Here is a 14,427-nt window from a genome sequence, read left to right on the forward strand (position 1 = left end):
TCCTGCAAGAAAAATTTCCACAAAAGCCATATAATAAATCCTTTATTGACCAAGCTTGTGTGGTCAAGATGTCTTGATGTTGACCTTGTTCTTTTATGCAAGTTTATGGACCTCGACTCTGTCTCAGTCCATAAACATGCAGAAAAAGAACTTGGACAATATCCAGCCATCTTGACCTCATGCTTGGTCAATAACCCATATTTACATAATAGCGTGGCTTGTAGATGCTAAAATTAATTGCACCTTACAAACATTTTATGCTTTTAATTCAGGGAAATACATCAATTTCACCTTTTGTTTGCCAAATAAATATACATCTGAATGAGACAATGCATGTCCTTCAAAACAAATTGAAACATTCTTGAAAAGTGTGTTAACAAAAGCCCAGATTTTAACATCTTTCTAGATTTTTTCAATTGATTTTTTTTAGTTGTGGCGGTAACCTGAAATTCACAGAGGTCAGAATTAATCAATATTAATTACCGACTGGACACCTCATAGTTATGTAATTCTTATCAGGGGTTTCTTTAAAGTTTTCAGTAGGAAGGCAATTGGTTGTCACAGACGGGGATAAAATTTTGAGCTCCTCACAGCTGGTCAATTTGCTCACTGTACAGCCTTTGTTGAAACTCCTGTCTTATTATTGACAGTTAGTTCTGATTCTAGGTACAGATTCAGACTACAAGCTAGGAAATACATAAAGAATTTTTCTAGTAGGACCTACTTGTACATGTGGCCCATGGTCAAGCTTTAATTATGTTTATTTTAAGAGCTAGGCTGTAATTGTTTTCCTGCTTGTCTGTCAGGCTAGTGAAAGCTTTGATTCTACCTGCCCAAATTGACATTCTCACAGATTTGAGAATTTTTAAAATTGGCAATGGACTTCTTGTTTTTCAAGTGTGCTAAGTACAGGGGTACACTTTATCCACTTAGCAGATTGGAAAATGGGCTTTATTTGCACCTCATGAAGTTTAAAATTATATTGCTTTGTTTTTCAGTGGGGAAGGAGATAACATTAGAGTGTACGTCCGTGTCAGACCACCAGATAAACACCTTGAAACAGATGTTGACCGTACACCATGTTTAGAAGTGACGTCGGGGAATACAGTGGTGCTCCAGTCTAAGCCTGATCCAAAAAACTTCTCATTTGATCATGTAGCTGATATCAATGCCACTCAGGTATTCATAATCCTTGGTGGTTTTAAATGTCAAAGGTGCAGTAATTACTGCATGCGTCTGCGTCATGCCGATCAATTTGGAAAATAATTGGGTTGAAAAATTGTGATGACTGCAAAATTGACCCTGGCCTTGAGTCTATTTACAGACTGATAAATATTGAAATCCAGTTATGTCACAATCTGTTTAGGTAATTCTTTGATTTGTTAATTGTGTATTGTGTTTGAAACAATGTGCTGGTAGTTCTGCTAAATGGGGTTTAAGGCTAAAATGGAACTTGTAATTATCTGAATTAACAAATGTAGACAGTAGAAGAAAATGTGATGTTGATATCACTAGTCTAGTTTAGATATATGTGTATGCCTTGTTTATAGATTCTCATGAGCTTCAAGATACAAATTAAGTCATCTCACCAGCTAGGAAACCTTAAAATGTGACCTCCTACAGTTTTGTCAGATATTGAAATGAACCTCAGTCTTCTGGTCAGCCTTAAAATGTTCTTAATCAGTCTTAAGTTTATAATCTCAGAGATTTAACTTTTGATGATGCATTACAAACAGGTGTAGATGACCCATGTACATGTAAATTAAGCAGCCCATCCAAATGTTTGTATGAATAGTATGTTTTGTTCTGTTTTCCACCAACATGAAAATTGTTGTTAATTTCATGAAATTTAAACTCGATAAATTTATCTCAATTGACAATTTGTTGTTTGGTTATTTTTTTATAGGAAGAGGTATTTGGAGCAGTTGGAAAGAAGATTGTAGAAGGTTGCGTGGCAGGTTACAATGGAACTATTTTTGCTTAGTAAGTTTCACAATAACACACAGCATCATCCTTTTAACTGGGTGCTGTTTTTGTCTGTCTTATGCTTCGCTGCAATTTCCTGTTCTCCCACAGTGAATATACTCTGAGACCCTAATTGTAAGTGGCTCCTGCTGGGCTACTCTTTGCCTCATTTAATTTAATAAGTGACTGTAGGCTGAAGTCCTGCATCTTGATTTTAACATTTTCTTCTTTTCTGTACTGTTGCATTTCCCCTCATTAGCTGAGAACATGTTTATTTTATATAATTTCATTTTTGATTATATTATGCTTGTTTCTTTAGTGGCCAGACAGGTTCTGGGAAGACTTTCACCATGCTTGGTAAGTCTAGTAAACAAGACTCTTTACTTAATATATGTTATGATAAATTATTGTAATTTGGTTCTGAAGAGTTTAGATTGTAAATTCCTTGAGGGCATGTTTAAAACACAAAATGGTGCAATGACAAAATGGCACTATGATTAGCCTAAGTAGTGCTCAGGTTCTAAAGCCTAAATATAACTGACTTGACAGTGGTAAGCTCACAATGGTAATTGTAACGGCTAACCCTTACAGACACCCGTGTCCCACATTGGCTCTTACCCATTGTGTCATTTCCTCATTTCACCATTTGTCATTTTAAAAATGCTCCTACCTCAATTGTTTAGTTCATGGATTAACTATCATTCTCATTGTTTAACAGGGCCTGCAGAGGGAGAGGAGGAGAGTTTTACTCATCAGCTCCGAGGTGTCATACCACGTGCCTTTGAATACCTTTTCAGTCTCATAAACAGAGAACAGGAAAAGGTAGTGAGAATGTTGTGTCTAGTTGATGTAAACTCTAAAAGCTATTCAGTTCAATGGTGCAGGTGTAGGCATTGCCTAGCACTGTAGCAAATTAATTGATTTCTGCTCGTATATAGCAGCATTGGTATCGATTTTCTACTCTGATTCACCTGATTTTGAAAACACTGAGAATACAGTCACATAATTTAACTGCCTTAGTTTATACCGGCATACAGATGGTGATAATTAGTAAAAATCATGCAAATGCAATGAATAATAGCTGTGTTGTAATATTGAAACATTTAATATTAATAATTATTTTGTTAGTTTCTTTAATTTCTCCTTTTGTAAAGTGAAAATTGTAATACAGATTTTGATTAATCTATTTTCAGCATGGTGAACGGGTAGAGTTCTTGTGTCGCTGCTCTTTCCTTGAAATCTACAATGAACAGATATTTGATCTGTTAGATCCTGCATCAACTGGTCTCTCATTAAGAGAAGATATCAAGAAAGGTGTATTTGTGGATGGGCTTCTTGAGAGAGATGTTGCTAGTGCCAGAGATGCTTACAGGGTATTTACGTTTTCTTTTTTACATTTGTATAACAAGGACTCCAGGTTTGAAGTTCTTGTCACAGAGGTTTGTTATAAAAAGAAAGATAACTGCATTCTTGTTTGAAGTCACCTTGCATTGCCAGGTTTTGAAATTTTTATTTCAAGCTCTAGCAGAGCCCTTTATTTAAATAAGCTTATCGCCAGCGAAAAACAACTGTTAGACACACTTTCAAATCCAAGTATTATTGCATGTGATTTAATTTGTTTTTGATTAGCCAATTGGCTCTTTAAGGCTAATTAACTTTAGCTTGAGGATATCAAGACACAAGTTCAGTTGTTTCATTTTATTTTCTACTAAGCTGTTTAAGTATTATTTTTGTCTTATCATGTGCCTTTGCTGAAACTTTGAACAGGACTGTAGAGCTGACTACCAAACCCATACAGGCTTGACACTGAATGAAGGTCTTTGTGAATTACAGGAAATAATATTGTATTATATTTTCTTTCCTCAGGTGCTAAATTCGGGCTGGTTAAACAGGAGAGTGGCTTCAACGTCAATGAACAGAGAAAGTAGTCGCAGTCATGCTGTTTTTACAGTAGCTTTAGAATCCAAGGTTGGTGAATTTAACATTAATTACACTTGTAACCCCACTAGGCTTGGACTTGGTGGGTTAACTTTTTCCCTTGTAAATGCTCCTACCCAGGTTAACTTTCTACTTTTTTCCTAGACCCTTTGAGTCTAAACATGCATTAAGTTGTCCTGGGTTGTGGGGTTACCCTACCTGTCAAATTTTGCTTGTAGACCCTGGCTATCTCTTGCCCCCCAGCTACAGTTAACCCGCTTGCTAAGGTAACCCTCCCTCCCTGTAAACAGGCCCTAAGCTTCACAGTTTTGCAAAGATCTCTTTCTAGTCAAGAAGAATTCTCCATCGGAGATTTTAATAATGATGTTGTTAAATAAAAATTTTAACATGACTTGCTATTACTAATCTTATTCAGGAACGTAAAGCTGGCATGGCTAGTATCAAGGTGTCACGCCTTAATCTGGTGGACTTAGCAGGATCTGAAAGACAGAAGGATACACATGCAGAGGGTCTCAGACTCAAGGTACATGTAAACTTGACTTATTTTTCTGTAAAGAAGTCATTCTTGAAAAAAGTGGGATAGATGCAATGAGGCTCATTGTCTCAAAGAGTGTAGGTTCAGGACAGGATTGTCATTAAGTTTTGAGTCACCCATTGCCTTGGTCCTCACACCCGTAACAAACTTGTTACTTTGTGGGTGAATTGTACCAAGAAGAGGCAGGTTGTAACATCAAGGGCTCATCACGGATACTCAGCCATAACAGGTGTTATGGGTTACAGCCCTTAATGACAGCCCTGCAGGATTTTACCATTTTATTTTGACTCTGTTCAGTCAAGTTGTCTAATGTCTTGCTGTTTTTTCTGTTGCTTTAGGAAGCTAGCAGTATAAACAAATCTTTATCAGCTCTTGGTAATGTGATAATGGCCTTAGTTGACATAACCCATGGAAAGACAAGACATGTACACTACAGAGATTCTAAGCTCACTTTTCTTCTAAGGGTAAGTTACATTTTATTTGTAACTGGCTGCAGAAATGAAGATCCTGTTAAATAGTTCACTTGATCCATACACTGTTATTCAAGAATATAGACTGCTTCTAACATCACTGTCCCTTTTTTCCATAGGATTCTTTGGGTGGCAATGCCAAAACCTATCTAATTGCCAATGTGCACCCTTCTGCAAAGTAAGTTTTATAGATGTTTTATTTTGTTAGACGTTAAATTCTGCAGTTTAAGATAACCAACATATAGTTGTTCTCTTTGACATCTTGAGGAAGGTGACTACAGTTCAACCCCTATTAAATGGCCACCTTCTGTCATTTAATAGAGGTAAAAACAATAGAAAAACCCTCGTCAGGACTTTCATTGCTGGCCACCTAATAGGACTGGCTATTTAATAGGTGGCTGTTTAATTGGGGTTCAACTATAATGATTATTTGTAATTAAGTTATAAATTGAACATTCTTTATTTCAGGTGTTTTGGTGAAACATTGTCCACTCTGAACTTTGCCAAAAGGGCAAAGATGATTAAGAACAAGGTATGTTTTTCTGTGTTCTTTAGAGTTTGTACCCCTGAATTTATCTTAACTTGCCATGAAGGACACATGTTTAACTGTTGGTAAATGTTAATGACTGTTAGGCTGTGGTGAATGAAGATGCTACAGGAAGTGTTACTGCTCTTCAAGCTGAAATAAGAAGACTCAGAGAGGAATTGGAGAAAGCTAGAGGTGAGATTCACTTGTATTCAGTAGTCATGCAGTATCTCATTTAAGTACATGTAGACATTGGCAAAAATATTGCCCTCCTCACTGTTAATCATGGTACTCATCAGTCTCAACCTTTTCCAACAATTGTGTTTATTAAGTATAACCTACTGGTCAATTTGATCATACAACTGTGTAGCTTGTAACATAACTTACCTACCTGTGTATTTCGTTGTTTGGTTTTCAGCTGGTGTCCCAAAGCAAATCACTAGACAAGGTACAATTGCTGAGCTAAATACAAATCACTTTAAAGAAGTTAATTTTGAGATTAAACATTCTGGAACTCAGACGTGGTCATATTGTCCATATTTTCACCAATGAGAAGTGTAGTCTCTTTGCAATGTGACTTGTGGTTCCCCTATAAAGGCAAACTGTGTAACTGCATTGTTAGAAACTGCTCTACACAATGATTCATGAAGGTAACTGCAGTGTGGGCTTTACAGTCACCTCCAGACTACAATGACAACTTAATTACCTTTGCTTAAGCTTTAATGATCGAACTGAATCTGGTTCTCACTCTCTAGAATCAACGGAAGCTGAACGCAACAAGAGTTCTCGTGACGAGGCGTGTGTAGCACCGGACAGTAACAACAATAACAGTAATAATTCAGGAGTAGACTTCAATCAACAATACCGAGAGTGGAAGGAGATGATGGTAGCGGCCACTGCTGCTAGAGATCGAGCTGAACAAGAAAAACAGGTTAGAAACTGGTAAAACATGTGCCATACATGATCCTCTTTTGCAGCCTTTATGCATTACAGAAGCATATATTCATGTATGATTCAAAGTTTACTGAGAGAAACCTATGTCAACTGTGATTGAGAGCAAGATGATTTCCGTCTGTAACTATTTTTTTTTTAATTTTGTAACTGAAGTCAATTTTGCTGCTAATAATATCGGTAGCTAATACATTAGGAGTAATCCACTTCATGAGATGTTAGTCCATCATAGAAACTACTTCACTAATTTTCTGATGCATGTACAGTCACTGTAACAGTTGACTGAGAGTTCTGCGCTCTGTTCTTCATTTCTTTTTTCCTTTGTTATGACAGTGCTTAGTCGAAAAAGTACAAAAGCTCGAAGAGCTGTGCAGTAAAAAGGAGAAATTCTTACAGGTGTGTATCTGAAACTTTCCAGTAACAAGACGTTCTGGTTCACTGTGTCAATGTGCAAACCTTAGTTAACTCATTTATTTTTTTATTTCTCAGTCGACAAAGATGATCCTAAAGTTTCGAGAAAGCACCATTTCCAGACTGGAGAGACTAAGAAAACGAGAAAAGGAAGGCTCCGAGGGACAGGAGGGCGAGAAGGATAGAGAAATTGTAAGAGCATGCAAGAAGAGTATTTGCTGGCTTTTATACAATTCATCCTTATTTCTGTTTTTCTCGCATAGTCCTATCACACCTTTTACTGTAACAAATTACGCTGTTAGGTCAGTAACCACTTTTTGATCACACTTGTGAATTGAACTTGCGTCTTTGTCGTTGAAGAACGATTCCTCTATAAGAGTCCAAGCTGTGTAATGCCCGAGTTGGCTAGTTTTACTATCCAAGATTTGTTTGGAAAATTGTATAATTATTCAACTTTTTTTATAAATTCTGAAAATCAATGGTTTTGTGAAGTAATTTTGAATGATATTTTTCGTTTCACTTTTTAGCAACTCCTGAAGGAAGAAATTGCAGTCTTGAAAGACAAAATTGAACATCATCCAGATGTCACAAGGTTCGCCATGGAAAATCTGGAGCTTAGAGGTAACTAGCATCTGTTATGGCGATGTCAAAAAGAAAATTGTCGAGTCCAGAATAATGCTCGCCGAACTCTGACACAACATTTTATTTTGAATGAGAATTGTAAACTAGTTTGGTTTGATCTTGTCCTCAGCGGAATTGAAGTGCATTCGGTCCCTTGATGAAGATGGAACTGATTGCGCTCAGGACCTTGCTAAGAGTCACCGATACACGCTACAGCTTGAGAGGCAACTCAGAGAACTTCTTCAGTCACCTCAAGGAAGCGGTAAGTTTCTAATTCACTTGCTTTCGTTTTATTCTTAATTGTGAAACATGCATGACTACAAACGGCCAGTTGATTAGCCATCATAAGTTTCTTCTGTCAGTGACGATTTCTGTTACCCTCGGCTTGCTTTTCTTGTTAAAAGAACATAAGCCGTTAAATTCTGTTGTCAAGTTGTTTTTTGACGTTTTATCTGCAAAGGAAAAACAGCTTAGCGTCTTACCTTTTAGTGTCAGGTTAAATTCGTCTTAGTTTCTGTCGCCAGGTTTCTATGACAACAGTCCTGCTCTTGACCTTCTTGTCATACACTTTGCGTAGATGGAGGTTTCATTGGCTCTTGGTCATTGAACAGAATACATGGATTGTTTTCATACATGTCTTATCATGAAAATCTCTTCTGACTTCACATAAAGCATGCCTATGTGTTTCGTAAAGAGAAGCTAGAAATTGTTCTCCAAACTGTTTGGGAGAAAACAAGAGGTTCAACCATGGTCATGTTAGGAGTAATGCATATGAGAGGACTATGTTCAGGGCTTATTAGGGTGAAATTGGTGCGACTTTTACTAATGTCATGAGGATAACCAAGAAATTACCTCAAGGTCGGTTGGATTATATCATCATTCATTTCGGTCGCCACAACTTATTACATATTCAAGAAGTGAGTTGTTATCAGTGCGGCGTTTTTCGCCGGCTCGTTTGCCTTTTCATCTGGTTTCGGTCTTAAAGGATTTCAGTTTGCTTCGGACAAGAGGATGTAGAGCAGGTGTATGGGCGAAGTCACGAACGAGGCAGAGGAGCATAAGGACGGTTGTTTCAAATCGAAATGATCGTTTTTCGAAATTTGCATCTTTGCTTAATCGCGACAATCTCGTGGAGGTGCAGATCTCACAAGTTGCTAACACCCAGGATACTTCTCACGCGATCAACTTTTGTTTGCTCAATTCCAGGTCAATAAGGAATAAATCTAGCGTACTGAAAGACTTTGTTGTTGACAAGGATATTGATCTTCTTGCTTTGACGGAGACGTGGCTCAGACCTGGAAATATTGATTGTGTTGAGATTGGTGATTTATGTCCCACTGGTTATGATTTTATCCACATTCCACGGGAATCGAGAGGTGGTGGTGTCGGCTTGCTTTTCAAAGCAAGTATGGATATTAAATGCAAAAATAGTGAGTGGAACACTTCCTTCCAGTCGTTCGAATTCTTGGATGTTCGTTTCAAGAGCTCAAAGATGATCAGGATGATAATTATTTACCGCCCACCGTCATCTGTGCCTTTGTCAACATTTTATCATGAATTTTCTCTCCTGCTTGAGGAATTGGCCACAGCATCAGGCGAGCTTTTAATTGTCGGTGATTTTAATCTACATGTGGATTCTTCGCGTGATGTCAACGCATTGCATTTTTGTGACCTAATAGCATCTTTCGATCTGAAACAATGGGTGACTACGCCGACTCACACAAGTGGTCATATCTTGGATTTAATCATTACTAGAAATCAGTGTAAACTTATAGACAATGTTATGGTTCATGACCCTTTGATTTCTGATCATTACGCTATTTTTATGCATTTATTATTGCACAAACCACAATTTCCAACAAGAACTATTCGCCACCGGAAGCTGCGTTCGATTGATTATGCTGAATTCAATGACACTATCATCAATTCGTCCTTGTTTGACGAATCACAGCCTGATTTGGATTCGTTAGTTGATTCCTATCATCGGGTCTTGAAGTCCACCCTTGATGTTTATGCCCCCGAAAGGACCCGTGAGGTAGTTCTTCGTCCTTGTGCGCCTTGGTATTCAACTGACATTAGTGTTCAAAAGAACATAAGGAGGAAGCTCGAACGTAACTGGCGACGTACAAGATTACCTGCAGATAGAGAACGGTATGTGTTTCAGAACAGTGTTGTTAATGACATGATTGCCTCCGCGAAACACACATTTTATTCATCAGTGATCCAGGAAAACTCAGGGAACTCTGGACTTCTTTTTAAGACAATAGAGAAGCTTCTGCACTCCAATCCAGTCCAGCGTTATCCATCTGGGCCTAATAACTGTTCTCTGTCCGAATCATTCGTTGAATATTTTAGTGACAAAATTGTTAAAATCCGCAATGATCTTGACAAAGTTGATGGAACTCTGAATGACGGTCAAGTTACTTCATGCAATGCTGAGTCTGAAAGCTGTCTAGCTGGTCAGCTGCTAAGTGAATTTAAACTGGTCACTGAGGAGGTCGTATCTGGTTTTGTGAATCACCTGTGTTCAAAGTCCTGTACACTTGATCCAATTCCATCCTCAGTGTTCAAAGGGTGCTGTCATTATCTGCTTCCAATGATCACTCGTATAGTTAACTTGTCTCTTACAAGTGGCCAAGTACCTGATAGATTCAAGGTTGCCATGTTGAAGCCGTTGTTGAAAAAGAGTGGAGCTGATCATGAACTATTTTCGAACTTTCGTCCTGTCTCGAATTTATATTTTCTATCCAAAGTTACGGAGAAAGCAGTTGCAGCACAATTAATGGACCACCTTAATGATAATGAAGGCTTATTAGAAGAATTTCAGTCGGCATATAAATCTCATCAGAGTACAGAGACTGCGCTTGTGAGAGTTCAAAATGATATTTTGAAGGCTATTGACAATAACAGATCGGTTATATTACTATTGCTCGATTTATCGGCTGCGTTTGATACTGTCGATCATTCGATTTTGTTATCTAGACTACAGAATCGCTTTGGTATTAGGAACACTGCTCTTAATTGGTTTCATTCGTATCTTCACTCACGCGAACAGTTTGTTTCTGTCAATGGAATTGAATCGTCAAAGAAGAATTTACCCTACGGGGTACCACAGGGTTCTGTACTGGGACCCTTGTTGTATTCCCTTTATACAAGTCCGCTGGGTGACATAGCCAGAAAGCATAGCATACCGTTTCATCTCTATGCAGATGACACACAGTTGTACTTGTCGTTTACGTCCAATTGCCCTAATCATCTATCAAGCTCAAAGATGGCAGTAGAATTATGTGTTAAGGACATTGGGGACTGGATGCTGCGCAACAAACTTAAGTTAAATCGGGATAAGACTGAACTTTTGGTTATTAGTTCTAAATATCGTCCACGACCACCCCTCGACTATATACGAGTTGGTGATGAAGTAATCAAGTCTAGTAAACAGGCCAGGAATTTAGGAGTTGCATTCGATCAATGTTTGGATTTCAAAGAACACGTTAAAATAACCTGCAAGAGCGCACTTTTCCGCATTCGTAGTATAGCTAAAATTAGGCGATACCTATCCCAGAGTACTACTGAGACCATTGTTCACGCTTACATAACATCGCGTTTGGACTATTGTAACGCCCTACTGTACGGTCTCCCAAAGTATCTGATTAATAGACTTCAGCTTGTACAGAACTCAGCAGCTCGCCTTGTTACCTTGACTAGAAGGCAGGAACACATCACACCAATACTAAGGAGCTTACATTGGTTGCCAGTTCATTTTAGGATTATTTTCAAAATATTGTTGTTAACTTACAAAGCTCTGAATGGACTGGCCCCTGATTACATTAGAGACCTACTGCGATTTAACATTTCTGGTCGGACACTACGATCTTCAAACAACAGGTTGCTTGATGAGCCTAGAGCAAATCTTAAAACGTATGGTGAAAGGGCTTTTTCCGTGGCGGCACCAAGGCTCTGGAATAAACTACCCCTCCAGATCAGACTTTCATCATCAGAGGCAGTTTTTAAGGCTAATCTTAAGACTTATCTTTTTAAGCGTGCATTTGATTTGTAGTTTTTACTTTTTATCTGTAGCCTAATTGTATTATATAGCGTATTTAATTCTTAGGATTTTAACTTTTAGGATTTAGGATTTTAGGTTTTTAAAGAATTAGGATTTTAATTTTAAAGTATTGTAAAGCGCCATGGACAATTAGTGGAAAATGGCGCTATATAAATGTATATTTATTTATTTATTTTTATTTATAACTACCATTCAAAGGTTTGTAAAGAACGTGATATGAACTGAACAAAAGGAAGGCTAACAGCTATGTGTGTGTTAACATTGTTTTTAATGTCCCAACTTTCAGAACTTGAAAGAAGTCTGTCCAACTCGTTGTTGAACTTAGAAGCTTCCAATGCGGAGCTGGAAAAGTTCAAACTTGAACGAGCACAGTTACAGGCTCAGCTGGAATCAGTAAGTGTGTCTTTTTATCGCAACTATTCAAATGAGAAACTACTTCAATTGTATTTTCCGATTTATTCCCAAACCAATGGCAACAGCCTTGAGTAACTCTTCAAAATCAACTGAGTGTGAACAGTTTGTTTCGTTTCTTTCAATCCTCAGCTTTTAAATCGGTTGGTTTTGGATAAATCTTTTCAGTTGTCAAACCAAAGAATGAATCCTTTTTAGCGATTGCCTCTTTTTCGTTTTAATGTTAGTTCTGAAAATTAAGTTTTTAACAAAACAATATACCTCTTGACTGACTGACCTTGTTTTGATGTTATAAGAAGAAACTAACTTGATGTTAATCATAGGAAGACATCACTTGATGATCATCGCAGTTATATACACAACTTAAGCAGCTGTGAAATTAAAGCCTGAAAAAATATGATCTTTCATATATTCATTTGCACTGATGTATCTCACTTGAGAATCAAACTTGGGTTAATTGTTTTTCTCCCTTTCAAGAATCGCGAGGAGCTGACAGAGACTCGCGAAAGCTTGCAGCAGATGAAGGAGAAACTTGTGGGACAGGAAGAGAGTTTCAGAAAGAAATGCATCGATTTAGACGCTGATGTGTTATCCCTTAGAAAAGCCAACGCTGAACTAGAGGTAATGACCAGAGCTGGGCCGGCATAGCTATTGTTCATGGTTTTCTAACGAGTGTCCTGACGAAAACTCAGCAACAAATAAAGACGACAAGATTATGCATGATTCAAAGCGGAAATTTCTACAAAAATTTCTACAAAATATTCTACAAAATATTCTACCCAGCAACTTCTGTTGATTTTAGCAGGGGGGTTTGCATTTTAAAACTTTTCTTTGTTTGATATACTCAGTGAAATGTTTGTGGATTTTTCCGTAGAGAGCACTTGAAGCGCATCAACTGAAGACAGCAGTAGAAAGGACGACACTAAATGACATCCACATGCAAACGATCAAGGTAAGAAAGTGTTACACACAGTGTGTACAGCACTCATGGCGTAGTAACTAAGTATAGGCGTCTCCTCATTAGTCTGCTCATTGACCTATCAGTTTACACCAGCAGAGATTTGACAACACCTGATTTAAACCTTGAAGGGTGGACAGACTTCGTTACTTACAGGATTCCTTTAGACTACGAACCGTCTCTTTTTTTTTCTTCCAAGATTGATTTGCAATCAGAATAAGCCTTTGGGAATAGCGTCCAGGAGGTCGGAGTCTGACACGAAATTACCGTGGGCAAAATTTGACGACTTCCTGTACTCTTTCATTTCCTCGTGTCGCCGTTTAAAACAAACCACCCTCAAAGGTTTGCTAGGTAATGACAGGCTTTACAACCTAGCTCTCCGTTTTCCTTTTAGAGTCTCACATCTCCTCGTAAACTGTTGCTGACTTCAAACCGACTAAGTCCACGTAGCGCGGCCAGTACACCAAAACGATCACCGGCCAACAACCGAAAATCCAAGCTAGCGTCTCCTGTCATCGGAACACCTGATGAGAAACCAAAACAACCCAACGGACTGATTAGGAGAGATAGCTTCCATGATATTGGATCAGACAGTGAAATGGATGAACCATTCTTTAACTTCGACTCGGAAGAGATGGATGATGAGGAACTTTACAGTGAATCGCTCTTGGAAGAGCTTAAAAAACAACAGGTGTGTTACTAACCTAATGAATCCTTTAAAAAAATCTGAGCTGCAAGAGAAAGATTTTAGTGAAAGCGCTGTTATTTGAGGGAATTGTTTTTTTTTTTTTTTGCAACTTTCCTCGCAATTTTATTGCCATCCAAGTTTTAGTCTCAGAGACGAATGGAGTTTTGTTACGGCTACTGAGGTGAACACGTCTCGCCACGCTTTTGTTGCTGCAGCTGTTGCATGAAGTAGAATAATCTTTTTTGTTTTTATTTTTTATCTTTTATTCATTTTCACATTGCTTGCATTAAACGATACAGCTATTTACGTTGCATACAGTACCACTACTTACATTACCAATGACACAGATATTTTCCATTACTTACAGTGCAGCTATTTACATTCCATACAGTATATGTATTTATACAAAAGAATAAGTATTAAATAGTTAAATAACTGTAGTTAAACATAACATAAAAGTAAAACTAATAGTAATGTTACAGACAACAGTTCGCCCATTTCGATTGTGAAAATTCTATTTTATTACTCTTTCGTGCAATGTATGCTTCTGTTTCATACTTAAGTTCACCTTTAGCTTTAAATCCATAAATACTTGGAAAGGTTCTATGAAGTAGAATAATCTTGACTCTACTCCGTACCGTACTACGCTTGCGGCAACAACAACAAACGTTGCGACACGTGTTCATTTCAGGGGCCTTTACTACTGGGCCACGTGTCCTACTGTTTGTGACGCAACAAAATTGTGAAAAAATTTGCACCAAGTGCATGCAACAGAGCCCTCATGTAGGAGAGTCGGCAGAATCATTTTCTTTCTTCATGTTCAGGTAATTTCTTCGCTAAGTTATAACTACTTGCTCGCGCTTAACTCGTTCTGTTCTTGATCTTTG

The 14,427-nt window shown here is 37.9% G+C and overlaps 1 protein-coding gene across 5 annotated transcripts in view; it reads left to right on the plus strand.

Annotated features, from left to right (window-relative positions):
- Positions 1-14,427, plus strand: part of LOC145465950 (kinesin-like protein KIF15) — a 43,899-nt gene that overhangs the window by 16,932 nt on the left and 12,540 nt on the right. For all 5 annotated transcript variants that reach the window (XM_081449719.1, XM_081449720.1, XM_081449718.1 and 2 more), the window contains 21 exons: positions 999-1,179; positions 1,907-1,983; positions 2,285-2,322; positions 2,684-2,787; positions 3,159-3,338; positions 3,832-3,933; positions 4,319-4,426; positions 4,777-4,902; positions 5,028-5,086; positions 5,377-5,440; positions 5,542-5,629; positions 5,853-5,882; positions 6,190-6,365; positions 6,719-6,781; positions 6,875-6,988; positions 7,324-7,417; positions 7,548-7,679; positions 11,770-11,876; positions 12,372-12,515; positions 12,769-12,846; positions 13,247-13,543. In XM_081449719.1, the coding sequence (XP_081305845.1) occupies positions 999-1,179; positions 1,907-1,983; positions 2,285-2,322; positions 2,684-2,787; positions 3,159-3,338; positions 3,832-3,933; positions 4,319-4,426; positions 4,777-4,902; positions 5,028-5,086; positions 5,377-5,440; positions 5,542-5,629; positions 5,853-5,882; positions 6,190-6,365; positions 6,719-6,781; positions 6,875-6,988; positions 7,324-7,417; positions 7,548-7,679; positions 11,770-11,876; positions 12,372-12,515; positions 12,769-12,846; positions 13,247-13,543 (2,362 nt within the window). The remainder of the gene's footprint in view (positions 1-998; positions 1,180-1,906; positions 1,984-2,284; positions 2,323-2,683; positions 2,788-3,158; positions 3,339-3,831; positions 3,934-4,318; positions 4,427-4,776; positions 4,903-5,027; positions 5,087-5,376; positions 5,441-5,541; positions 5,630-5,852; positions 5,883-6,189; positions 6,366-6,718; positions 6,782-6,874; positions 6,989-7,323; positions 7,418-7,547; positions 7,680-11,769; positions 11,877-12,371; positions 12,516-12,768; positions 12,847-13,246; positions 13,544-14,427) is intronic.

Source organism: Orbicella franksi, chromosome 13 (genome assembly GCF_964199315.1).
Source record: "Orbicella franksi chromosome 13, jaOrbFran1.1, whole genome shotgun sequence".
Lineage (NCBI taxonomy): Eukaryota > Metazoa > Cnidaria > Anthozoa > Scleractinia > Merulinidae > Orbicella > Orbicella franksi.